General features: G+C 38.1%; 1 protein-coding gene across 1 annotated transcript in view; it reads left to right on the top strand.

Annotated features, from left to right (window-relative positions):
* LOC150080818 (enoyl-[acyl-carrier-protein] reductase, mitochondrial) overlaps positions 1-22,134 on the top strand; it is a 103,357-nt gene that overhangs the window by 31,001 nt on the left and 50,222 nt on the right. The window contains exon 2 of the mRNA XM_090381081.1: positions 1,384-1,644. Within this exon, the coding sequence (XP_090237207.1) occupies positions 1,384-1,644 (261 nt within the window). The remainder of the gene's footprint in view (positions 1-1,383; positions 1,645-22,134) is intronic.

The following is a 22,134-nucleotide window of genomic DNA, read 5'->3' as shown; positions in this document are numbered from 1 at the left end:
ACATGCGAGACAAACTACCTCTTCTAAGTAGAAACTTCTACATCTTCTGTCTTTGAAATATTTAAGTGCACCAGGTTCATCAGTTGAAAGTGAAAGAATATTTACTACTGGTGGTAATTTGTATGAACTTGCAAGAAATAGGCTATGTCCTGAAAATGCAGAAACTGATCTTTTTGCATTACAGTTTAAGAGTATTCAATTTAGATTACTCTGTGTAAAACTACTTTTAATTTGTTTTTTCATTTATACTGTGTTAAAAAGGTGATAAATTTGATTAATATACCTGTTAAGTTGCATTTATTTTTTATTGTATTCTCTATATTAATAAAAATAAATTGGCTCTAACAGCAGCCTAACTTAGAAAATGTTTACTTAACCGTTTCAGTATATCAAAGCTATCTGATGAATTTCTTGGCATTGATGAACTGGCTTAAATTTAGCAGGAACCGGCTGATTAATAAAACCAATTAATGGGCCAAGGAGCCAATTACTGATTATGTACTGATTAATCAGTGCATCCTTAATTCCAACTCTACATTGTTGAATGAATTAATTGCTCCTGTATTTAGACTTTTATGAAGGCTGATGACAAAGGCATTGCTGTATTTAGTGAAAAAAATTATGGCAAGATTATACAGAGAGAGAGAGAGAGAGAGCGAGAGCAAAAAAAAAGAAAATACTGGAGGATATAAATCCAGTAAAACTGTGATTAATCAGAACTGCTATGAAATAAAAGAGAAGTGAATGTAAGATTAATTTTTAATCACGGATCCTCACATCCTAGATCACTTAAATATGGGGCATCCAGACAATAGGTATCCAAAATTAAAAATTTATATCTCAGAACTGATTCATTATATGTTTACAATCTACCTTTTTCAGACTGATACAAAAAATAACTGAATAATAAACTGTCACTATTTGAGTATATAATCAGTCGTACCTCATAGCCTACTAGTGTGAAAAATGGTGGTGTTTCTTTCATCTCACAAAGTCCTCTAAAGTTGGGAATGATTCTAGACAACTGAATTCTCACGTCAGGTGCGACATCCAGTCTGTATTTATATTTTATGGTATTTAGATTTTGTTTAAAAAATAAGTAAAATTGCAAGTAGTCATTACAGAAATTGTCCACAGATCCCCTGGGAATTGTTTGTGGACCCCCTTGGGATTTGCAGAGCATAGTTTGGGAACCACTGTATTAATGTATTCTATAATGCAATTTTTTTTTATTGCAGAATACAAATTGTTTTCATTATTTACATAATTATGCAGAAAATCAATTAAATCATAAAAACCTGGAGTGTCATAACAGTTTAAACTTATTTCCATATATATATATATATATATATATATATATATATATTTTTTTTTTTTTTTTAGCATCGTTATCTGAAGGTACAGAAACAACTAATCAGAAGTGTCAGCTATTCTCTTGTATATAAAGAATATGGCGATCCCAATAAGGTGTTGCAAAAAGTGGAAGTGCCCTTAAAAAATGATTTGGGACCATCAGAGGTAATGATTGATATGTTGGCAGCACCTGTGAATCCTGCAGATATAAACATGATTCAGGGTACTTATGCAATAAAACCTCCACTTCCTGCAGTTGGTGGTAATGAGGGAATTGCTAAAGTTGTAAAGGTAAGTGAAATACAGAGTTATTACAAAGTAGCACAACTATAAACATTTGTAAACACCATAGAGAACAGAAATAGACACAATTAAAGAGGAATTCCTATAGTTTTGATGAGCGACAGCTTTTTGATGTGAGCACCAGTGGTTAGTCAATTAACATCCCATTGAAAATGACAGATGTTCGTTGAATAACCTTTGATATTCCGTCATCAGTATCATTTTAAAAAAAATAGAAAAGCAGCAGTAGGCCAGCACTGAACCCAGAGAGAGAGAGAGAGACTGCCAAAAATATTAGTCCAAGAAGATCAGTGCCCATTGATAACCACTCTTTGTCTTCTCCCACTCAACCATCCCTTTTTCCACGGTAGTGGCCCCCGGTGCCAAGCGAATTCGAGGTCAAGCGACATTACTGCAACTTATAGAGTGCTCTTGATAAGTGAATAGCGTTATTTTTAAGTTCTTGCCTTTCTCTCAACAGTTTTATTATTTAAAAACAGTTCCATACTTAAACTACAAGTCAGAATGCAGAAAGGAAATTCACTTTTCTTTTCCTTTTTCATGTATTTTTAGTTGCACTAGCCAACTAACACTTCAACTGCTTGGCCTCCTAGTGGCACTGCTCCTGCCTCCCTGTGGCGGGGCCGGAAACCTTGGCAGAAAAGTCTTCTTGTCAAGGGCGAAAGTAGCAAACATGGCAAGCACACAGACCATGTATCTGCTATGCAAACTAGCAGAAAATTAGACGAAGTGGGTTCAGGTACAGCTAAGCAACAAAAGACAGAGACGCTCCCTCTAGTCGCACTGCTGTTCTTAATTATTCATTCCAAGAATCAACAACCCATCAGAAGTTTGTCACCATTTCGAATCCAAAAAACTCTCGAAAGCATAGCTACTTCCCCTAAAACAGTCAAAAGACTGAAATCAGGGGATCTACTAGTAGAGATGACAAACCAAAAACAAGCAGAGCATGTAATGAAAGCAAAATGTTTGGAGATATTCCAATAACAGTTACTCCTCATTCCACCCTGAATACCTCGAAAGGAGTAGTTACAGAATGGGACCTCCTCAATGTTCCTGAAGTAGAAATCCAAGAAGAGCTGAAAGATCAAGGGGCTATTCAAGTCAAACGAATAACAATTAAAAGAGATGGCAAAATTATCCCAATGAGGAATATAATTCTGACCTTCAACATCCCAAAATCACCAAAAACTGTAAAAGCTGGATACCTCAACTGCCCACTGAGACCATACATTCCAAACCCTGTCCGATGTTTTAAGTGTCAGAAGTACGGACACCCGCAGGCAGTATACAGAGGTTTCGCTATCTGTGCAAAATGCTGGTCACGAGAACATACACAACAAGACTGTACAGCACAAAATTCAACATGTCCCAACTGCAAAGGAGAACATAATGCCTACTCGAAGGAATGTGAAGAATGGAAGAGAGAAAAAAGAATACAGAAATATAAAGTAGAAAACAATGTAGCATATCAAGAAGCTAAAAGAACAATACGACCACAAAGAACAAATAGACCATCTTATGCACAAGTAACTCAAACTTATAAAACAATAGAAATGCAGATAGAAGTAACGATCCCACCAAAAAGATCCATTTCAGATTAGGCACGTTCACAGCTCACTGAACCAAAACAAAAACCAGAACAGGCAATAAACACGCCCATTATGATATCACCAACTAGAGAAACCACCAAATCCACAAAACAAGATAGAACCATTGAAGTAAATGGGAATAAAACTGACAACATGGAAGTAAAAGAAAAGAATCAGATAGATGAAACAATACTAAAAATTTTTGCAGAAGAGATGGATACCAGAAAGCCACACTTCCCTAAAAAAGGAAGACAAAAAACAGAGAACACAAAGGCAACAACCTCAAGAAAACAAGCTGAAAGTACTAACAAAACCAAATAATGAATACATTTTTACACTGGAACTGTAGAGGGTTCCACAGCAATTTTGAAGACATCCGCGATCTCATATCACAGTACAATCCAATTAGTCTATGTTTGCAAGAAACATATCTTAAACCTTAGAATAAAATAACACTAAAACGTTACAATATATACAGAAAGAACAGGATTACCAACAGTACAGCACATGGGGGAGTAGCAATCTTAGTAAACTCTAGTATACCTACCCAACAGGTTTCCTTGCAAACTAATCTAGAGGACACAGCAGTACACATTGCAGTAAACTTTCATATAACAATCACCTCCATGTACCTGCCACCAAACCAAGATATAAGCTATTATTATTATTATTATTATTATTATTAGCCATATGGTGCAAGGAAGCCTGAGGCTTATGCTGCACCAGCCAAAAAAAAAAAAAAAAAATTTCTGAATTACCCCGAGAGAGAGAAGTAGAAGGGAATCACCAAGAAAAAGAAGAATGATGATATCCAGCTCAGGACCCTGGGTGTGCTAAGCCCATACTCACCAGATATGAGCCCCTGAGGTTAATATCATAAATAAATAGAGAAAACAACAATGGGTCTAGCATCAAACCTTGTATAACTCCACTAATAACATTAGTTCACAAAGAGCAGTATCCATTGATAATCACTATCTTCTCCCACTATCTCCCTTTATCCATAGCAGTAATTTTTCCTTCAATGCCACACTGCTCCAGTTTGTACAGCAGCTTTTTTATGCAACTGTATCAAAAGCTTTCCTGTAATCCAAGTATATGATATCAAAATTATTTTCTGCATCCAGTTCCTTTGTGACCACATCATTGTATGAAATTGGTCAGACAAGACTTCCCCCTTAACAAACCCATGCTGTGTCTCAACTATAACTGGAGTCTTGGCTAGATGATCCTGCATTACCTCTTTAACCAATGACTCTATTATTTTCCCTGGAACAGAAGTTAAACTAACAGGTCTATAATTACTTGTGTCACCCTTTGATCTCCCTTTGTGAATTGGGTATATATTTGCACATCTCCAGTCCACAGGGACCTTCTCTGAATCAAAGATGTGCTCATAATTATAGCTAAATGTTTGTTTACTTTCTTTGCTGCCTCCCTTAATATAATCAGATATTTCCCATCCACTCCAGGTGCCTTTTTTTATGTTTAACTTCAACAATTTCTCTTCCATTTTCCTCAGTTATCACAAAATTGTTTAGCTCCCTGTTAGATTTTGATGAACTCCTGGCATTCCCTCTCTCTAAAGAACTCATTGTGTGAATGCAAAATACCGTATTCAGTTTGTCATAAATCTGAGCAGGATCATCCACAGTTAAACTATCAACATCAAGTGGACCAATGTGATTCAGACTCTTCTTTTTACTGTTAATATAAGTAAAGAATTCTTTGCTCCTTTTCTTGGCATTCTTTGCCGGTGAGGTCTCGTAATCTGCCTTGGCTTGCCTAACCTCCTTTGTGACTTGATTGCAGACTAGGCTTCTGTATCACCTGATAATTTATATGCATTTTTCTTCTCTGTTATGTATCTCAGTCATTCATCTGACATCCATTTACATCTAAGCCTTAAACTTTATTTCTTAGTTGATATGAAAAGACTAGTAGCATCTATGATTATTTCCCTAAATGCTTCCCATTAAAAATTTGTTGTTGTTCCCACTGTAGAGGATTTAAAATTACTTGCAACCACCATAGCCTTTTTTACAAAAGCAAACACCCTTTCCTTTACCCTTGCTAGTAGTTACTTCTTTTAAGTAAATCCCAAATCCACATCCCACATCTTTAGCATTAGCAGAGGCATATGATGCAAGAAAGCAAGCTTATTCAGCATCAGCCAAAAAAAAAAAAAAAAAAACCACTCCCATTTCACCCCTCCGTTCGTTCGAAATACCTGTCCAGTTGAGCTTTAAATTTGTTTAGGCTATCAACTTCAACAACAAGTGATGGAAGTCGGTTCCACCAACCAACCACCCACTGGCCAAAGGCAAATTTCCGCACATCTATCCGACATCCGTCCTTCCTCAATTTGAATTTATGCCCTCTGAGGTGATTATTCTGAGAAAGATGAAGAATCCCATTGGCATTGAGCATGCTCAAACCATTCAAAGCCTTATACACCTCTATCAGATCACCTCGCCGGTGCCTAGTCTCCAAACTCTGTAATTTGCAAAACTTAAGCCTTTCTTCGTAAGAGCAACCCTTTGTTCCATTTACTAATCTTGTTGCCCTTCTCTGTACCCGTTCCAGCAGCTCTACATCCTTCTTGAAATGAGGCCTCCAGACCTGTATACAGTACTCAAGATGTGGCCTTACCATTGCCTTATACAAGGGAATAATCACCTCCTTATCCCTGCTAGAAAAATTCCTGTATATCATTGACAAGACACCATGAGCTACTCTTGCAGCTCGTCTGCACTGCTCAGAGAACTTCATATCTGCCTGCACAATTACCCCCAGGTCCTTTTCATTCTCCACCACTGTCAGTGTAGTACCGCAGAGTTGATACGTTGCTCTGGGGTTACTGTTTCCCATATGCAGCACTTTACATTTGTCGATGTTAAACCTCATTTGCCACCTCTCAGCCCATCTGTTCAACCTTTCCAGATCCTGTTGCAGCAGCATAGCGTCAGTATTGTCCTTAACGACCCTGCCAACCTTTGTATCATCTGCAAACTTGGACATTAAACTTGATATCCCATCATCAATATCATTCATAAACACCGAAAACAACAACGGACCCAACACTGAACCTTGAGGAACTCCACTAATAACATTAGTCCACGTTGAGCAGTGTCCATTGATTACCACTCTCTGTCTTCTGCCACTCAACCATCCCCTTATCCATAGCAGCAATTTGCCTCCAATGCCACACTGCTCCAATTTGTGCAGCAGTCTTCCATGTGCAACAGTATCAAAAGCCTTTCTAAGATCCAAATATATAATATCAAAGTTATTCCCTGCATCTACACAGATCTAGAAGACCTGGTAGTCCAACTACCACCTCCTTTATTTATCATGGGAGATATGAATGGCTGTCATCCTCTATGGGCAAATGAAAACATAGGTAAAAGAAGTCAAATTATAGAAAAACTACTAGATAAGCTCCATCTTATACTCTTAAATGATGGGACACCCACGTATATATGTTTACCCACAGCAATAGACCTTTCTATATGCACTCCATCATTATACCCTCTACTGGAGTGGGCAGTTCACAATGATCCACTAGGTAGCGATCATTTTCCGGTAAAGATTACTTCAAACAAACCGACCCCTTGTCCACTGGAAAGAACTCCAAAGTGGAGATTAGATAAAGAAAACTGGTCAAGATATAAGCAGCTGGTCATATTAGAAGAACAACAAATACATCAGGTTTCAATTGACTCTGCAGTGAAATATGTAACCGATACACTCCTCCATGCAGCAGAACTAACAATACCAAAAACTTCTTCAAAATTTCCCATACATTCAAAGCCGTGGTGGAACAATGAATGTACTCTAGCAAAACGAGAGAAAATCAAAGCATGGAATAATTTCCAAAGAAACCCTTCCACAACTAACCTGATACAATTCAAAAAGGCAAGGGCAAATGTCAGACGCATTACTAAGATCTGTAAGAAAGAATCTTGGATTCGTTTTGCATCTACCATTACTAGAAAAACAGACAGCTGGAAAGTTTGGGACAAAATAAATAAAATAAACAACAAATACCAAAGAATTTCTCCTCCTTTTATAAAATGGAATGGAAAAGATATAGCAAAGCCTGAAGACATAGCCAATGCTCTTGGTAGAACCTTTGAAAAAATATCAAGCAGTAGCTCCTATGAACCAGCTTTCCAAAAACATAAAGCACCCTTTGTACTTCCTTTCCTTCGCCCCCTTCCCTACGCTGCAGTCTATGTAGGGATTATCACCGCTAGCAATTTTACCGGAATATTATTTCCAACAAACATCCACTTAATTTTGCCCAGGCCGCTTCTTCTTAAGGTAATGACATTCCCATGCTCAACGTCTGTCAAAGATTTCGCATTTGTAGAATTGTCATGTATATCGTCGTGATAACGTCATATATCGGATTTAATGATGATAAATTTATTGGGAAAAGAGATAGTGGATTGGAATGCAACTCCATTTGTCAAGTCATGGTTGATTCGCAACCATAGATTGGCTACTGATACAAGAGCCTGGCAGATGACAATGAAAACATTTTGTGAGAATCAATTGGCTATATGGAAATTATAATAAAAAATTAATATTTTTTTATTGTTTGAAATTTTTGTATATCAAATTGTTGTAAATCAGTAAAACTTACACTAAACATATACACATTCTTGTTTGGTCTTGGTCTTGTTTTTTTTTTATATATACTGAGCCAGTTGTTAAAAATTTAGCAGCATACCACTGACTATAACCTCCTTTTCCTTAGATGCAAAGGTGTATTAAATCATTTTTCACTCCATTGCTGCACAATTTTTTGGCAAACATGTGGCATTAATAGATAATTTAGTATTAACAAATGGTTCAGTTGTTAAAATGAAACAAGTTTTTATTAACCAAAAATCTTGAAACTTGGTTACTGAACAGGAATTAGTTCTGAACAAGGACGGCACCTACGTAGCCAGGTGGGAAAGAGCAGCAGTGCGTAGCACACGCTTCTTGATTAGACCAGGGTTCGAGCCCGTCACCACCAAATACGGAGGATGCGGAAAGGTCATGGAATGACCACCGCATATCCCGGAGCAATATGGCCTTATTTGCTAATGCTCCTAAAAACCAAATAACTAACTAACTAACTGAACAAGGACATTTTTTTGGTTGGTGTTCCTGAGCAACTTAACATGTTCATATGTGTAAAATGGCAGTAGGAGTGTTGTGCTGCAACACAAATGCATTCAAAATGCACTCGGTGTGCCATAATAATGCATATAAGTGGTCATTCTTAAGCAGTCAACCAGCAAGTGCCATAAACTTAAAGGTACATGAAATTTAATAACTACTTGGCTTATTGCATACTCATCGATTGCTTTTCAGTAATGCTTGGTATTTGTTTATAGACTTTGCACTGTTTTTTTTTTTTTTGCTTGTATTGATGTTGATTTACATAGATGAAGGAACTTTTTTTTTTTTTTACAAAATTTTAAGATTTGTTCTGATTTACAGCCCAGCACAAAAGGAAGCATTTGCTTTTAACAACAAATTCCTAACTTTTAATTCATTAAATTTAATTTTCAACCATGTACAAATTTTAATAAAAACTTATACATGACGTTGGGAATGCCAGAATGCTGATTTTTTTTTTTCCAACTTTCTGAAAATTATGGCATGTTGAAAGAGTTTTCACATTTAGGTGGCAGCAGAAGTGTTAAACTGCTGGTTAGAACAATCAACCAACATAACGTTGCATTTATAATTTGAAATTTATGTTTTTGGACAGGGTTTCTCAAACTTTTTATAGCTAGAGAACTTTTTTTTGTTGCCCAAAGATATAAACATATAAAAAATAAAATTTTACTCATTTAATCTTTTAACAGTAAGTTATTGTTATGCATACATTTCATAGCTTTTAAGTAACTAAGAATTAATATGATGTTGTTTAAACATCACATAGCAACTTTGTCAGGAGCGAAAGAAGACAGATTTATCTTCCGATCTGGTTCAGTATTTACTTTGCAAATTTGTACTTTGATTTTCTTTTAAAAAAAAAATGATGTGAAACTAACAAATAGATATTTATTGTATACCCAGTATAAAATGAAATATAAGTACAATTTCAGTTCAGTAGCTTTTGGAACTCGTGTCCCTTTATCAACTGACAAATTTGAATACATTACAAGCAAAGTGTGGCACGTTACTCATTCGTCATTGTTGTAGCACGGACGTGTGCTGCCTTGCGCCAGTGATCATCCATCAATAAAACGGTTGTCTCCAGGATTGGATGTATACGCATGCCTTTCTGGCGATTTAATGCCTTAGGGTTGTTTATTATGTTTAGTGACTCTAGCCATAGGCGGTGGCGAAAGTGTCGCGCGTGGTCCACTATCTCAGAGTCGCGCTTGGGGTCAAGATCGTGGTTGGTAGCCCAAAAATGTTCTGCAAGCGCGGACTGGTCAGTTTCGGTCCAGTACTATGGACCCCAGTACTCCAGGCCCATTTGTCACTATTCGATGTGAAACTAGTTTCACAGTTGATATTGTGGAGCATAATGGCCTTAGTTGCTGATGTCAACTGAAAATGACTATATCAAAGCAACTTAATATAATCATTTTCCATTTTCATGAGTGTTGTGCAGTAACATATAGGATCATTCAATTACACTGAACAACAAATTTTGAGTCTTATCTTGGTACAGGCATGAAAGTAATAGATTTTGGGGTCTAAACATGGAAATTGTGCTTAAAATGACAGGTTGACTCTTGTTTTTGAAAAAAGTAGTTTTTTATATTTATACAAGGTATTTTTTATATATATATATATATATATATATATATATATATATATATATATATATATATATACACACACGACCGTCTCCTAGTAGCCTCTGCTGACGAGGCTACTAGGAGACGGTCGTGTTCAAAGCCGCTAAGTGGATTTTTCTTATTTATTGATTTGAAATTATTGTTTTTCTAAAACTTTTGATTTAAATTTAGTAGTATAACATTATTTTGTGATTTTCTGATTAATTTGGTGTATTTATTCTTTACTCGGCCTTGTAATTGCATAAAAGTATCGGTAAGGGTATCCACGTGTTTTCAACTCCGCTACCGTTCGTAACTTTCCCGCCTTTGTGATACGATAGTTACATACCGTACTAGATAGCGTTAGTTGAACTTCGTTAGCAGTTAAATTGTACTTTTAAATAAATACATATAACGACTTAGATTACAAACGTAATATAATTAATTATATTTAACATAATTAATAACATAACATAATAAATTAATAGAATCATGACTCAGACCAGAGCAGCAAAGCAAAAGGCTCAAGCTAATGGAAGTGCTGTGGCTCAGAGCAGAACTGAGGGGGGCAGTTGTCCTCTGACTTATAACATGCACTGTTTGCTTGATGTTTGCAGAGCCTTATAAAATGCACTGTTTGCTTGATGTTTGCAGAGCAATCGGGTACGGGACATGATACTGCCAAGGGGGATGTCTTTGTGTGTGCGCGATGCAAGGAGTGTATCGATATCAGGCAACAACTTGGCGTTCTTGTGGGCCTATATGAGAGCTTGAAAGACAGGGTGGATGCCCTCGAAGAAACTAAATTGAGGGGCCCATCAAGCTCTCAGCTGCCCACATCAACGCCAGAGCTTGCACTTGGGCATCGTGTGACACAGAGACAACCCCCAAGGCAGAATGCGCTGGTCCCGAAGGAACTAGTAGTTGTCGGTGACTCTATTGTCAGGGAAACGGGGAACATCTTTGTAAAAAAGATAGGTGGAACAGGACCAGGGTATGTCTGCCAGGGGCAAAGGTTGATGACGTTGTAGAGCGAATATCATCTTTTAAGGGCACAAAAGGTGATATAGTTGTACACGTTGGCACTAATAATATTAAGAGTAGGAGACCGGCAGAATTACTTAACAAGTACAGGTCACTGTTGAACAAAAGCCGAGAATTAGGGTTGAATTTGAAAGTGTCTGCAATTCTGCCCAGACACGATAGGAGGGAGTATATGATGAGAGCCTTGTCGATCAATTCGGCCCTGGAAAGATTGTGCAAGGCTCAAGGGGTAGAATTTTTTTCAGCCTGGACTGTACTTGTTAACATGAGAGATTGCTTCTACAGGGATGGGATACACTTAAATAGAAAGGGTGCAAGAATATTTGCTGATGCTATCGAGACAGTGTTAGGTGGGTCGGAAAACAGCTAGCTTGGGGGGGGAGACAAAGACCAATAGATTGACAGTAGACACTGGCAGAGGTGAAAGAGATTCTTGCACTGCTTCTATTAGAATGAGCAGAAGCCTGAAAAACAAGATGCATGGTATTTCAGAGACTGCTGGGAGCCATTGCGGTACAAGTAAACACATGGGTTGTGTTAGGGTAGCTAAGAATAGAAACAGGTGCAGGTATACTTGCGTGTACACCAATGCTAGGAGTTTAGTAAATAAATTTGATGAATTTGAGGTATTGCTCAAAACATCAAAGGCAGATATTGTTGGGATATCAGAGACTTGGTGTCACACAGATATAAGGGATGCAGAACTGCAATTTGGGGAGTACAATGTCTACAGAAAGGATAGACAGGATAGGAAGGGGGGAGGGGTTATGCTATTAGTTAAGAAACACATAAAAACCAAGGAAGTGAAGCCAGTCGACATTGCTGGACAGTGCAGTGTTGAGTCAGTTTGGTGTGACATAAGCATTGGGAGATCAAAATTGAGAGTAGGAGTGTGCTATAGGCCTAATGACTCTGATGAGTATAATTAGGAACTGTACAGGGAAATAGAGTGGGCCAGTAAATCAGAGTCTTATAATGGGAGATTTTAATTTCCCAGATATTGACTGGAATTTGGGGGCTGGTTACTCACACACTAGCAGGGCTTTTGTGGATTTATTGGATGATTGTTTTCTACATCAGCATGTTCGGGAGGCAACTAGAGGGAGTAATACTCTTGATTTGATTATCAGCAGTGATTCTTCATGCATTAAGAATCTGCAGATAAATGAACCACTAGGTGGCAGTGATCACAGTGTGCTGAAGTGGGATTTACTCAAAGAGGTAACTACCATTAGGGGTAAAGGGAAGGGTTATTGCTTCCGTAAAGGCGACTACGATGGACTGAGACAGTATTTAAATTCTATACAGTGGGACCAACTGATGATGTTACCAACAGTAAATTCAAAATGGAAAGCATTCAAAGAACTTATCTTGAAAGCTACTAGGCTTTACATACCAACTAAGAAATATTGTTCAAGGTTTAGGCCAAAATGGATGTCAGATGAACTAATGAGGCATATGGCAGAGAAGAAAAATGCATGGGATACTTACAAATTAACACATGACACAGAAGCCTATGATAGATACAAGTTGATATGCAACCAAGTTACAAAGGAGGTTAGGCAGGCAAAGGCAGATTACGAGAAATCCTTGGCAAGGGATGCAAAGAAAAACAGCAAAGAGTTCTTTACTTATGTAAACTCTAGAAGGAAGGGGATGAATCAGATTGGTCCACTTGATATTGATGGGTCAACTGTTGATGATCCTGCTCAGGTAGCTAACAAACTAAATGAATATTTTGCATCGACATTCACACATGAGGAGTTATTCAGCGAGGGGAATGCCAGAGGTGTATTCAACTCTAGCAGTAAGCTACAGAATCTTGAAATAACTGGGAGTAAAGTGGAGGAGAAACTGTTGAAGATAAACACAAGAAAGGCACCCGGGGTGGATGGGATCTATCCAGTTATATTAAAGGAGGCAGCAAAGGAAGTAAGCAAACCCTTAGCCATAATTATGAGAGCTTCCTTGGACTCAGGGGAGGTACCCATAGACTGGAAATGTGCAAATGTGACCCCAATTCACAAAGGAGGATCAAAGGCTGACACAAGTAATTATAGACCTGGGAGCTTAACTTCTGTTCCAGGAAAATTAATGGAGGCACTGGTTAAAGAAGCACTGCAGGATCATTTAGACAAGACTTCAGTTATAGCTCAGACACAGCATGGTTTTGTTAAGGGGAAGTCTTGCCTGACCAACTTGATTAGATACTATGATGCAGTCACAAAAGAACTGGATGCAGGAATAACTTTGATATTATATACTTGGATCTTAGAAAGGCTTTTGATACTGTTGCACATGGAAGACTGCTACACAAATTGAAGCAGTGTGACATTGGAGGCAAATTGCTGCTGTGGATAAAGGGGTGGTTGAGGGGGAGAAGACGGAGAGTGGTAATCAATGGACACTGCTCATCGTGGACTAATGTTATTAGTGGAGTCCCTCAGGGCTCAGTGTTGGGTCCATTATTGTTTTCTGCATTTATAAATGATATTGATGATGGTATATCAAGCTTAATGTCTAAGTTTGCAGACGATACAAAGGTTGGCAGGGTTGTTAAGGACACTACTGATACTATGCTGCTGCAACAGGATCTGGAAAGGTTGAGCAGATGGGCTGAGAGGTGGCAAATGAAGTTTAACATTGACAAATGTAAAGTACTACATATGGGAAACAGCAACCCCAGAGCAACGTATCAACTCAGTGGTACTACACTGGCAGTGGTAGAGAATGAAAGGGACTTGGGGGTTGTTGTGCAGGCAGATATGAAGTTCTCTGAGCAGTGCAGACGGGCTGCAAGAGTAGCTCATGGAGTATTGTCAATGATATACAGGAATTTTTCCAGCAGCGATAAGGAGGTGATTATTCCATTGTATAAGGCAATGGTCAGGCCACACCTAGAGTACTGTATACAGGTCTGGAGGCCTCATTTCAAGAAGGATGTAGAGCTGCTGGAACGAGTACAGAGAAGGGCAACAGGATTAGTGAATGGAACAAAGGGGTGCTCTTACGAAGAAAGGCTTAAGTTTTGCAAATTACAGTGTCTGGAGACTGGGCACCAGCGAGGTGATCTGATAGAGGTGTATAAAGCCCTGAATGGTTTAAGCATGCTTAATGCTGATGGGATTCTTCCTTTGGCTCGGAAGAATCACCTGAGAGGGCATAAATTCGAATTGAGGAAAGACAGATGTAGGATAGACGTGCGGAAATTTGCCTTTAGCCAGCGGGTGGTTGGTTGGTGTAACAGACTTCCATCCCTTGTCGTGGAGGTTGATAGCCTAAGTAAGTTTAAGGCTCAGCTGGACAGGTATTTTGAATGAACAGAGGGGTGAAGTGGAAGTGGGTTTTTTTTTTTTTTTTTTGGCTGATGCTGCATAAGCTTGCTTTCTTGCATCAAATGCCTCTACTAATGCTAATGCTGTATATGGCAGTAAGATGTAACTAAACATACCTGTATCAAACATGAGACCTTTTTGCCTTTCGCTGGTATTCAGCTTCGGGAGCATCCTTTTCACCATTCAACAATAATTGACTGAAGTGGCGGCACTCCATTTGCTTTTGTATCTTTGTTCCATTGCTGCAATGTCTTGATGGAAGCATTAACCATGTTCGTCGCTGATGGCACCACAGTTTGGTGGGAAGAAATGCAGGTGTGCAAGAAATGCATCTTCAATGACATGTTGCACGCCAGTTTTTCATAAGAAGTAATGAGATCTTCCACAAGCTGCTTGTTGTTGCCAGCTTAAACATTTCCTAGAAAACCAGTTGAAACATTTCGAAAGGCTTTCCATGCTGATTTCTCGCTATTGCTAAGGACACATTCGAATTGTTCACCTTTGAAAAGTTGCCTTATTTGTGGGCCAATGAAAACACCTGCCTTAATCTTCTCTATACTAAGTCTTGGGAATTTCTCTTGCAAGTATCTGAATGCAGTACCCTTCATTTCCAAAGCCTTCACGAAATTTTTCTTGAGCCCCAGTTTGATGTGGAGTGATGGAAGCAAAACTTTATTTGGATCTACCAGAGGTTCAAATGTTACATTCTTCATTCCAGGTGTTAATGGTTTTAGTCGAGGCTAACTCCTCTTCTTGTAGTGCATATCCTTGATACCACTCTCCCATCCACAGAGAAAGCAAACAATACTTAGTGTAACCCTTTTGTAGTCCTAATAAAATGGCGATTACCTTTAAATCACCACATATCTGCCACTCATACTTCTGATAGTGTACACCTAAGAGGATGTTCTTCGTGTTTATGTATATTTATTTTTTTGTGGTTGGCATATGAAGGCAGCATATTTCCATTGTGTAATAACACCGCCTTAAGGCTAACCTTAGAAGCATCTATAAATACTGTTCTTCCGAAACCGTAATGAACAATGGTAGCAATGAACATTCCTTATGTTCATTGCTGCCATTAGACCATCAGCATGTTCACTGCTGTCATTAGACCATCAGCATCCTTACAAACAGTGAGTTCACCATCGGTTTGATAGGTGTTTTACCATAGCATTCGCAGAGGCATATGATGCAAGAAAGCAAGTTTATACAGCATTAGCTGGAAAAAAAAAAAAAAAAAACCTTCCTATTTCACCCATCCATTCGCTCTAAATGTTTGTCTAGTTCTGCCCTGAGTTTATTTGAGCTGTCAACTTCTACGACAGATGGAAGTTTGTTCCAGCAATCAACCACCTGCTGGCTGAAGGCAAACTTCTGCACATCTATTCTATAACTGTCTTTCCTCAATTTGAATTTATGTTCCCTCAGGTGATTAATCTGGGCAAGAGGAAGAATCCTATCAGCATTGAGCATGCTCAAACCGTTCAAGGCCTTGTACACTTCAATCAGATCACCTGGTAAGTGCCTAGTCTCCAGACACTGTAATTTGCAAAACTTAAGCCTTCCTTCGTAAGAGCAACTCTTTGTTCCACTGACTAATCTCGTTCCCAAACTGAGGCCTTCAGACCTGTATACAGTACTCAAGGTGTGGCCTGACCATTGCCTTATACATGGAGATAATCACCTCCTTTTCCCTGCTAGAAAAATCCCTCTATATCGTTGACAAGACATCAAGACACTACTCTTGCAGACCATTTGCACTGCTCAGAAAAAACTTCATATCTGACTGTACAATTACCCCCAGGTCCTTTTCCACTACCCTGAGTGTAGTACCATACAGTTGATATGTTACTCTGGGGATACTGCTTCCCATATGCAGTATTTTGCATTTGTCAATGTTAAGCTTCACTTGCCACCTCTCAGCCCATCTGCTCAACTTTTCTAGATTGCCTTTAAAATAAATAGTCTTCATTTCGAGTACGAAATGTTGTAACTTTAACAGAATGATCTAGAAGATTCCACTGTTGTAGCCTTGAGGCCAAAAGCTCTGCCTTATTCTTCGGCAGTTTGAGATCCCTATGTCATTACACTTTCTGTGATGTTAAGTCGTTCAGAAGGATAAAGGTTTGGATGGAATGGTGGATCCCTTGACGTACACCGATGCTGTACTTCTTTATGTATATCAAGTTGATGTTCATCAGAGTATACAGATAAATGGTTGAGTGAGGCATAGGACGAATTGCAGGTGGTATATTTGGATATGTCACTGTTTGCTTTTTCTTCATTGTCGAATAGGAGGCACCATACAGAAGTAACAGTCTGTGACGTGATTTGTTGGCTCTATCCATACCACGGGCACTGTGAAAGGCATAAAATGTCCTTTTGATTAACCCACGCATTGAGTTCTGATGAACAGGTAGTGCAACATGTGTGGAGCCCAGTCCTTGTCTTGGCTGCCTACTTTACACCCAAAGTACAAGAAGTAGGCTTTTTTATGGCTTGAGTTAAGGGAAGCTTTCATGAAGATAACATGACTTTTCCACATACATAACAGAAGTTATCCAGACTATTCACACAATTATGGGGCATATTAATCTTATATGATACAAATACTACGAAAATAGTAGGAATCTCACAGAGAACAACTGTTAACTGACAACAAATCACCTAGTAGCTAGCTGTGTTCAAATATTTCTGCAGAGTTGAAGGCACATTTGAGGTGACAACAATTAATCATGTGATACAGAGCGAGACAACAGTTGCTGATCATGTGATGAGTGTGGTGGTACTGACACTGCAGTGTTGCCATTCGTTCAGTCTTCCCCACACCGGGTGGAAAAGGCCTGGGTTCGAATCCCATCAATGATGTGAGGAAGTTTTCACTGGGCTGTTTTCACTCTGTGGCTCAGTTAGTCAGTCTCAGTCATAGATAGTAAGGTTTTCCCCCAGGGACTGAGGTTTTTCATCCAGCAAAACAGGTAAATCAACCAGAGAACCATGTCATTTACAGATACAATACACATGGATATATGTAATAACTTACTGGGTGACCCTAAAATAATAGTTTGGTTTTGTTTGTAGAGTAACTGGCTAATATGAGACCCAACTATAATTTGAAAATAAGAGCCAATCAACAAATTTTAATGATTTTTGTGTTCAGCAGCATAAAATTTGTCAAGATTGGATATTTTTGTTTTTGTAACATTTTGAGTATTGACCAGTGTTATTTGTCATTTTCTGACTGCAAACCACACTTTAGCAGGCTGCAAACCACACTTTAGGAAAAGCTGTATTAGTATATTTATCATATTAAAAAAAAATCCCTGTATTACTACTGTTCATTATTTAAATAGGAATTCATGAGGTTTTAAACAAATATGAGATAAAGAGAATCTCATATGTCAAATATGAGAATTTTCAACATTTAAGCTCAAACCATGTATAATTAACTAATAATAATAAAGGAAAATTTATATGATTTCTGAGCTTATTATAATGTGGAAAACAGTTAAATTGTCCACAAAGAATTTTTTTGGCATGTATAATAATATTAATAATAGTATTCCCCATATAGTAAAAGGAAGCCATAGGCTTTTGCTGCACTGGCCAAAAAAAAACAAAACAAACACCCAAGTAGATAAGAAAACACAATTTATATGCTTCTCTTCTCACACAGGTAAGTATACAGTTGACCTTTGAATTTACGTGAACTGTCAGCCTCAACTACCTGTGAGGGGAAACTTGTTCCAGCTATCAACGACTTGCTGGCTAAAAGAAAACTTCCCACAATTTAATCTAAACCTCAAGCCCTATAATTTGAATTTATGACCCCTACTTCTTGAATTATTTAGAACAGTGAGAATTCCATCATCATTCATTTTACTAGCCCCTCTCAGAGCCTTATAAACCTCAATCAGCTCACCTCTGAGGTGCCTAGTTGCCAAGCTCTGTAGCCCACATAATCAGTCTTTCCTCATACAGTTATCCTTCTGCTGATCTCACAATTCGAGTTGCCCATCTTTGGGCACTTATAAGAAGTTCAATGTCTTTTTTCAGATGAGGGTCTCCATACTTAAACATAGTACAGTCGGTCCTCGTATAACACGTGTTTATACTACACGAATTCGATCATACACGATTTATAAATAGGGGAACGATATCGTATATAACACGAACCGAATTCGCTTATGCACGATTCACCTTTGTGTTTACAAGAAATGGCAGTCGAACGCGGAATCACCCCAACTGAACGTAACACGATAGGAATGAAGAGAAGATTCTGAAAATGTATTTGTTTTTTATATCAGTGAAGGCGAAACACATTTCACCATAATAACATAAAAACCCACACAATTCCAGCTATCGGTATATTGAAAATGCAATTAGATAGAGTTTACTACCAGTTTATAACAGATTCCACTAGCAGAAATGCAACTGGAAATTGTTTTTGTTGTTTTATGTAACGCCCAGAAATGTGCTTTAGTAAAATGTGAACTAGTGAGGTGTCAATAGCGTGTCTGCCTTTACGGTGTTGTTTATTCAGTTGTTACATGCGTGAAACTTTGTTTATGTGTATCAAGTGTGCCTCCTCATTTTGTAATTGTGCTTTATTCCCTAAAAATGAGTAAACTACTTAAAAGGTGTGAAAACGAAGCTTCCTGGTGAAGACACTACAGAGAAAAAGAAAAGCAATATCGATAAACAGAGGTGGACTGGGTCAAAAATTCTTACCTGGGAAAATTTGTAGCGACCTCATACTAGCGTTTATGGCCAAAATCACACTGGCCTCCGGCCCACCGGAGTTTCCTCGGTAAGGCTTATGGCCAGTCTGCCTCTGTCAATACAGAAAAAATATGAAATTGTGAAACGCTTTGAGTGGAATGAAAGACCATGTGATATTGCACGTGCTACGGGCCTAAATGAAGCAATGCCAAGAATTAGAAAGAATGCAGAGAAAATAAAAACAACTTTCATAGCAGGAACAACTCAAAGTGTAATTAAAATCCATTAGATCAAGACACAGAATTGGAAGAGATGGAACGGCTGTCATCTGTTTGGATAGAAAATCAAACAAAGAACAAGTCTGCTTACGATAGAAGCAAAAGCAGTAGCGATATTTTATTACGTAATAGCCGTAATAAAATATGTAAGTATTTTATTACGATTATTTGTGTTTGGTAATGTTCTGGTTATAAATGTGTGTTCAATCTTTGGTGGTCGGCACCTAACCCTATTTTTCCCACAGGGCCTGTTGTTTATATTGCACGATTTTGCATTGCACGAGGGTTTCTAGGAACACAACTATCATGCTATATGAGGACTGACTGTGTTCCAAATGTGATCTTACAATTGCCTTATATAGTGGGACATATGGGTTAGTGCAGTTGCATCATTTTTATGTGCAGTAAACTAACAAGGTAGACGAATTGGCATCGTTTTAATTATCTCTCATATTGTGAATACCTTCACAACGAGTTGCTATGAAATTGCACTACCTCGAATAAGTAACACTACAAATGGAGAATATTGTTACTTATTCTTGGCAGATACAATAGTCTAGTACAGGGTGGGGAACCTTTTTACATTGGAAGGCCAAATTTTCTTTAACCAAGGTACTATTAGGCTGCATGCTGAGAATTAAATAATACAAAAAAAAAAAAATTATATTTTTGTAGGCATATTTATAATTTTTATTACAGCCTGTTATTGTATGAGGAATTTAAATAAACAAAATAGCAATGACATTTATTAGTTTAGCAAAGATGATAACAAAACTAATTTGGACAACTATAATTCCTGCGTTACCCTGAGAGAGAGAGACAAGAGAGAGAGAGACAGAAGAGAGAGAGAGAGATAAAGAGATTGTTGTTGTTTGGTTTTTAGGAGCATTAGCAACTAAGGCCATATTGCTCCGGGAATATGCGGTGGTCATTCCCTGACCTTTCCGTATTTGGTGGTGAAGGGCTCGAACCCCGGTCTAATCAAGAAGTGTGGGCTACGTACTGCTGCTACTTCCCACCTGGCTATGGATGTGCCAGAGAGAGAGAGAGAGAGATTGAAGGGAATAATCAAGAAAGAGAAGAATGATGATATTTTTGGCGAGCCCCTATAGACAAATTTAGACAACAAACCATTTAATGACTTTTTTTGTGACTGCTTAATTGCCAGATAGTAGTCTGATGTTTGGTTCCAACATTGTCGAGCATAGTTTTAATTGGTCCTCCAAGTGAATATCTGTCATCTGAGATTTCAAGCTTGTTTTTATTTGTGTCATATATGAAAATATTGATTCACAACAGGTGGTCATGCCAAAACAAGATACATTCGACGAGCATGTTAACGTAGACATGGGTATTCAACAGCATTTTTCCATATTTAAAGAGGATCCTTCTTCGTGTCAAATAGACTTCATAATATTATCTTCTGAGAGTTCAATTAATTCTATCTGTAAGTCATCAGTTGCTTTGGTGACATCAATCAGGTCTGATTGTAAAGCTGGTTTCAGTGTGAGATCATGCCTCTCAAAATCAGCATTGTATTCTTTTGTATTCTTCAATCAGGGAGTCTAGAACAGCTGTGCATGCTTTCATGTCGCATTTCCTTAATGAATTGTTTGTATCCTGTTCATTAATTACTTTTGCGAGTTCAGGAAAGTGTTCAGCTGAAAGTTCCAATTGCTTAAGAAAGTGTGCAAAATAGTAGTTTGGCACAGATTCTGCTGATGAAGAATAGAGTGAAAGGAAATCAAAGTATTTGGATCTGGCAATTTTTTTCTGTAGAACGCAACAAATCATTCATGTTTTCCTCTCATGGAAGGCATACCACCTGTGCATACACTTACTAAATTACATAAATTGAGTTTCACTCCATGGCATTTTTCTTTGAAGATGTCAATTCAACGTGTCCTGGCAGTAAGGGTACCCAAAGTCAATAACTCCTCATGACGATGAAAATCAACAATTATAACATGAATAAAAAATAACACCTGTGCTAAGTCAGTAATGTCAGTGGATTCATCCAAGGCGATCGAATAATAATGTCTTTGCATGAAGTTGTTCTGTTATATTACGGACTAATTCATGTTGCCGATCAGATATGGTCCTCCTTGAAAGAGGTAGTTGTTTGTACTTCTTAACCATAGCTGAACCTAAACATCTCATAACTTCAATAATACATTCTTTTATGATTTACACATTGCTAAATGGCTTACCTCTTCTTCCAAGAGCCGACCGGGCTAGCCGGGTGGGTAAAGTGCCTGCCTGGCAACCCAAAGGTTGCGGGTTCGGATCCCGCCTCGGGCTTGGATCAGAGTACTGCAAAAACCTTGGGAGGTGCACTGTGGCCACAGAAACCGACTAAAACAAACAAACAATCTTCTTCCAAGTATATATGCTACTTTGTGTCGCCCAGTGATGTCATCCCTTTGCCCCGACATAGTTTTGAATACTTTTTGCTGCTGCTTTCCATCTTTCATATTCTTAAGTGCAGACTTTTGAGGTTCTGCTTCTAGGTTAGCATATTTGTTGTCCTTATGAGTTGCATAATGCTGATATGCATTGTATTTCTTCACTGTTGCCAATATGGCATCACAGAGCAAACACATTTTATCGTTCACTGCAGCTTTAGTAAAATGTGAATACTGCAATTCTCTCTATTGAATACTCTCTTTTCCTTCTTTAATACTCTTTTCTTATTTCTTGACATAAT

This window comes from Mastigoproctus giganteus, chromosome 9, assembly GCF_048544385.1.
Source record: "Mastigoproctus giganteus isolate SK-2022 chromosome 9, ASM4854438v1, whole genome shotgun sequence".
In the NCBI taxonomy this organism is placed as follows: Eukaryota; Metazoa; Arthropoda; class Arachnida; order Uropygi; family Thelyphonidae; genus Mastigoproctus; species Mastigoproctus giganteus.
This window is presented reverse-complemented; position numbering and strand designations above follow the sequence as displayed.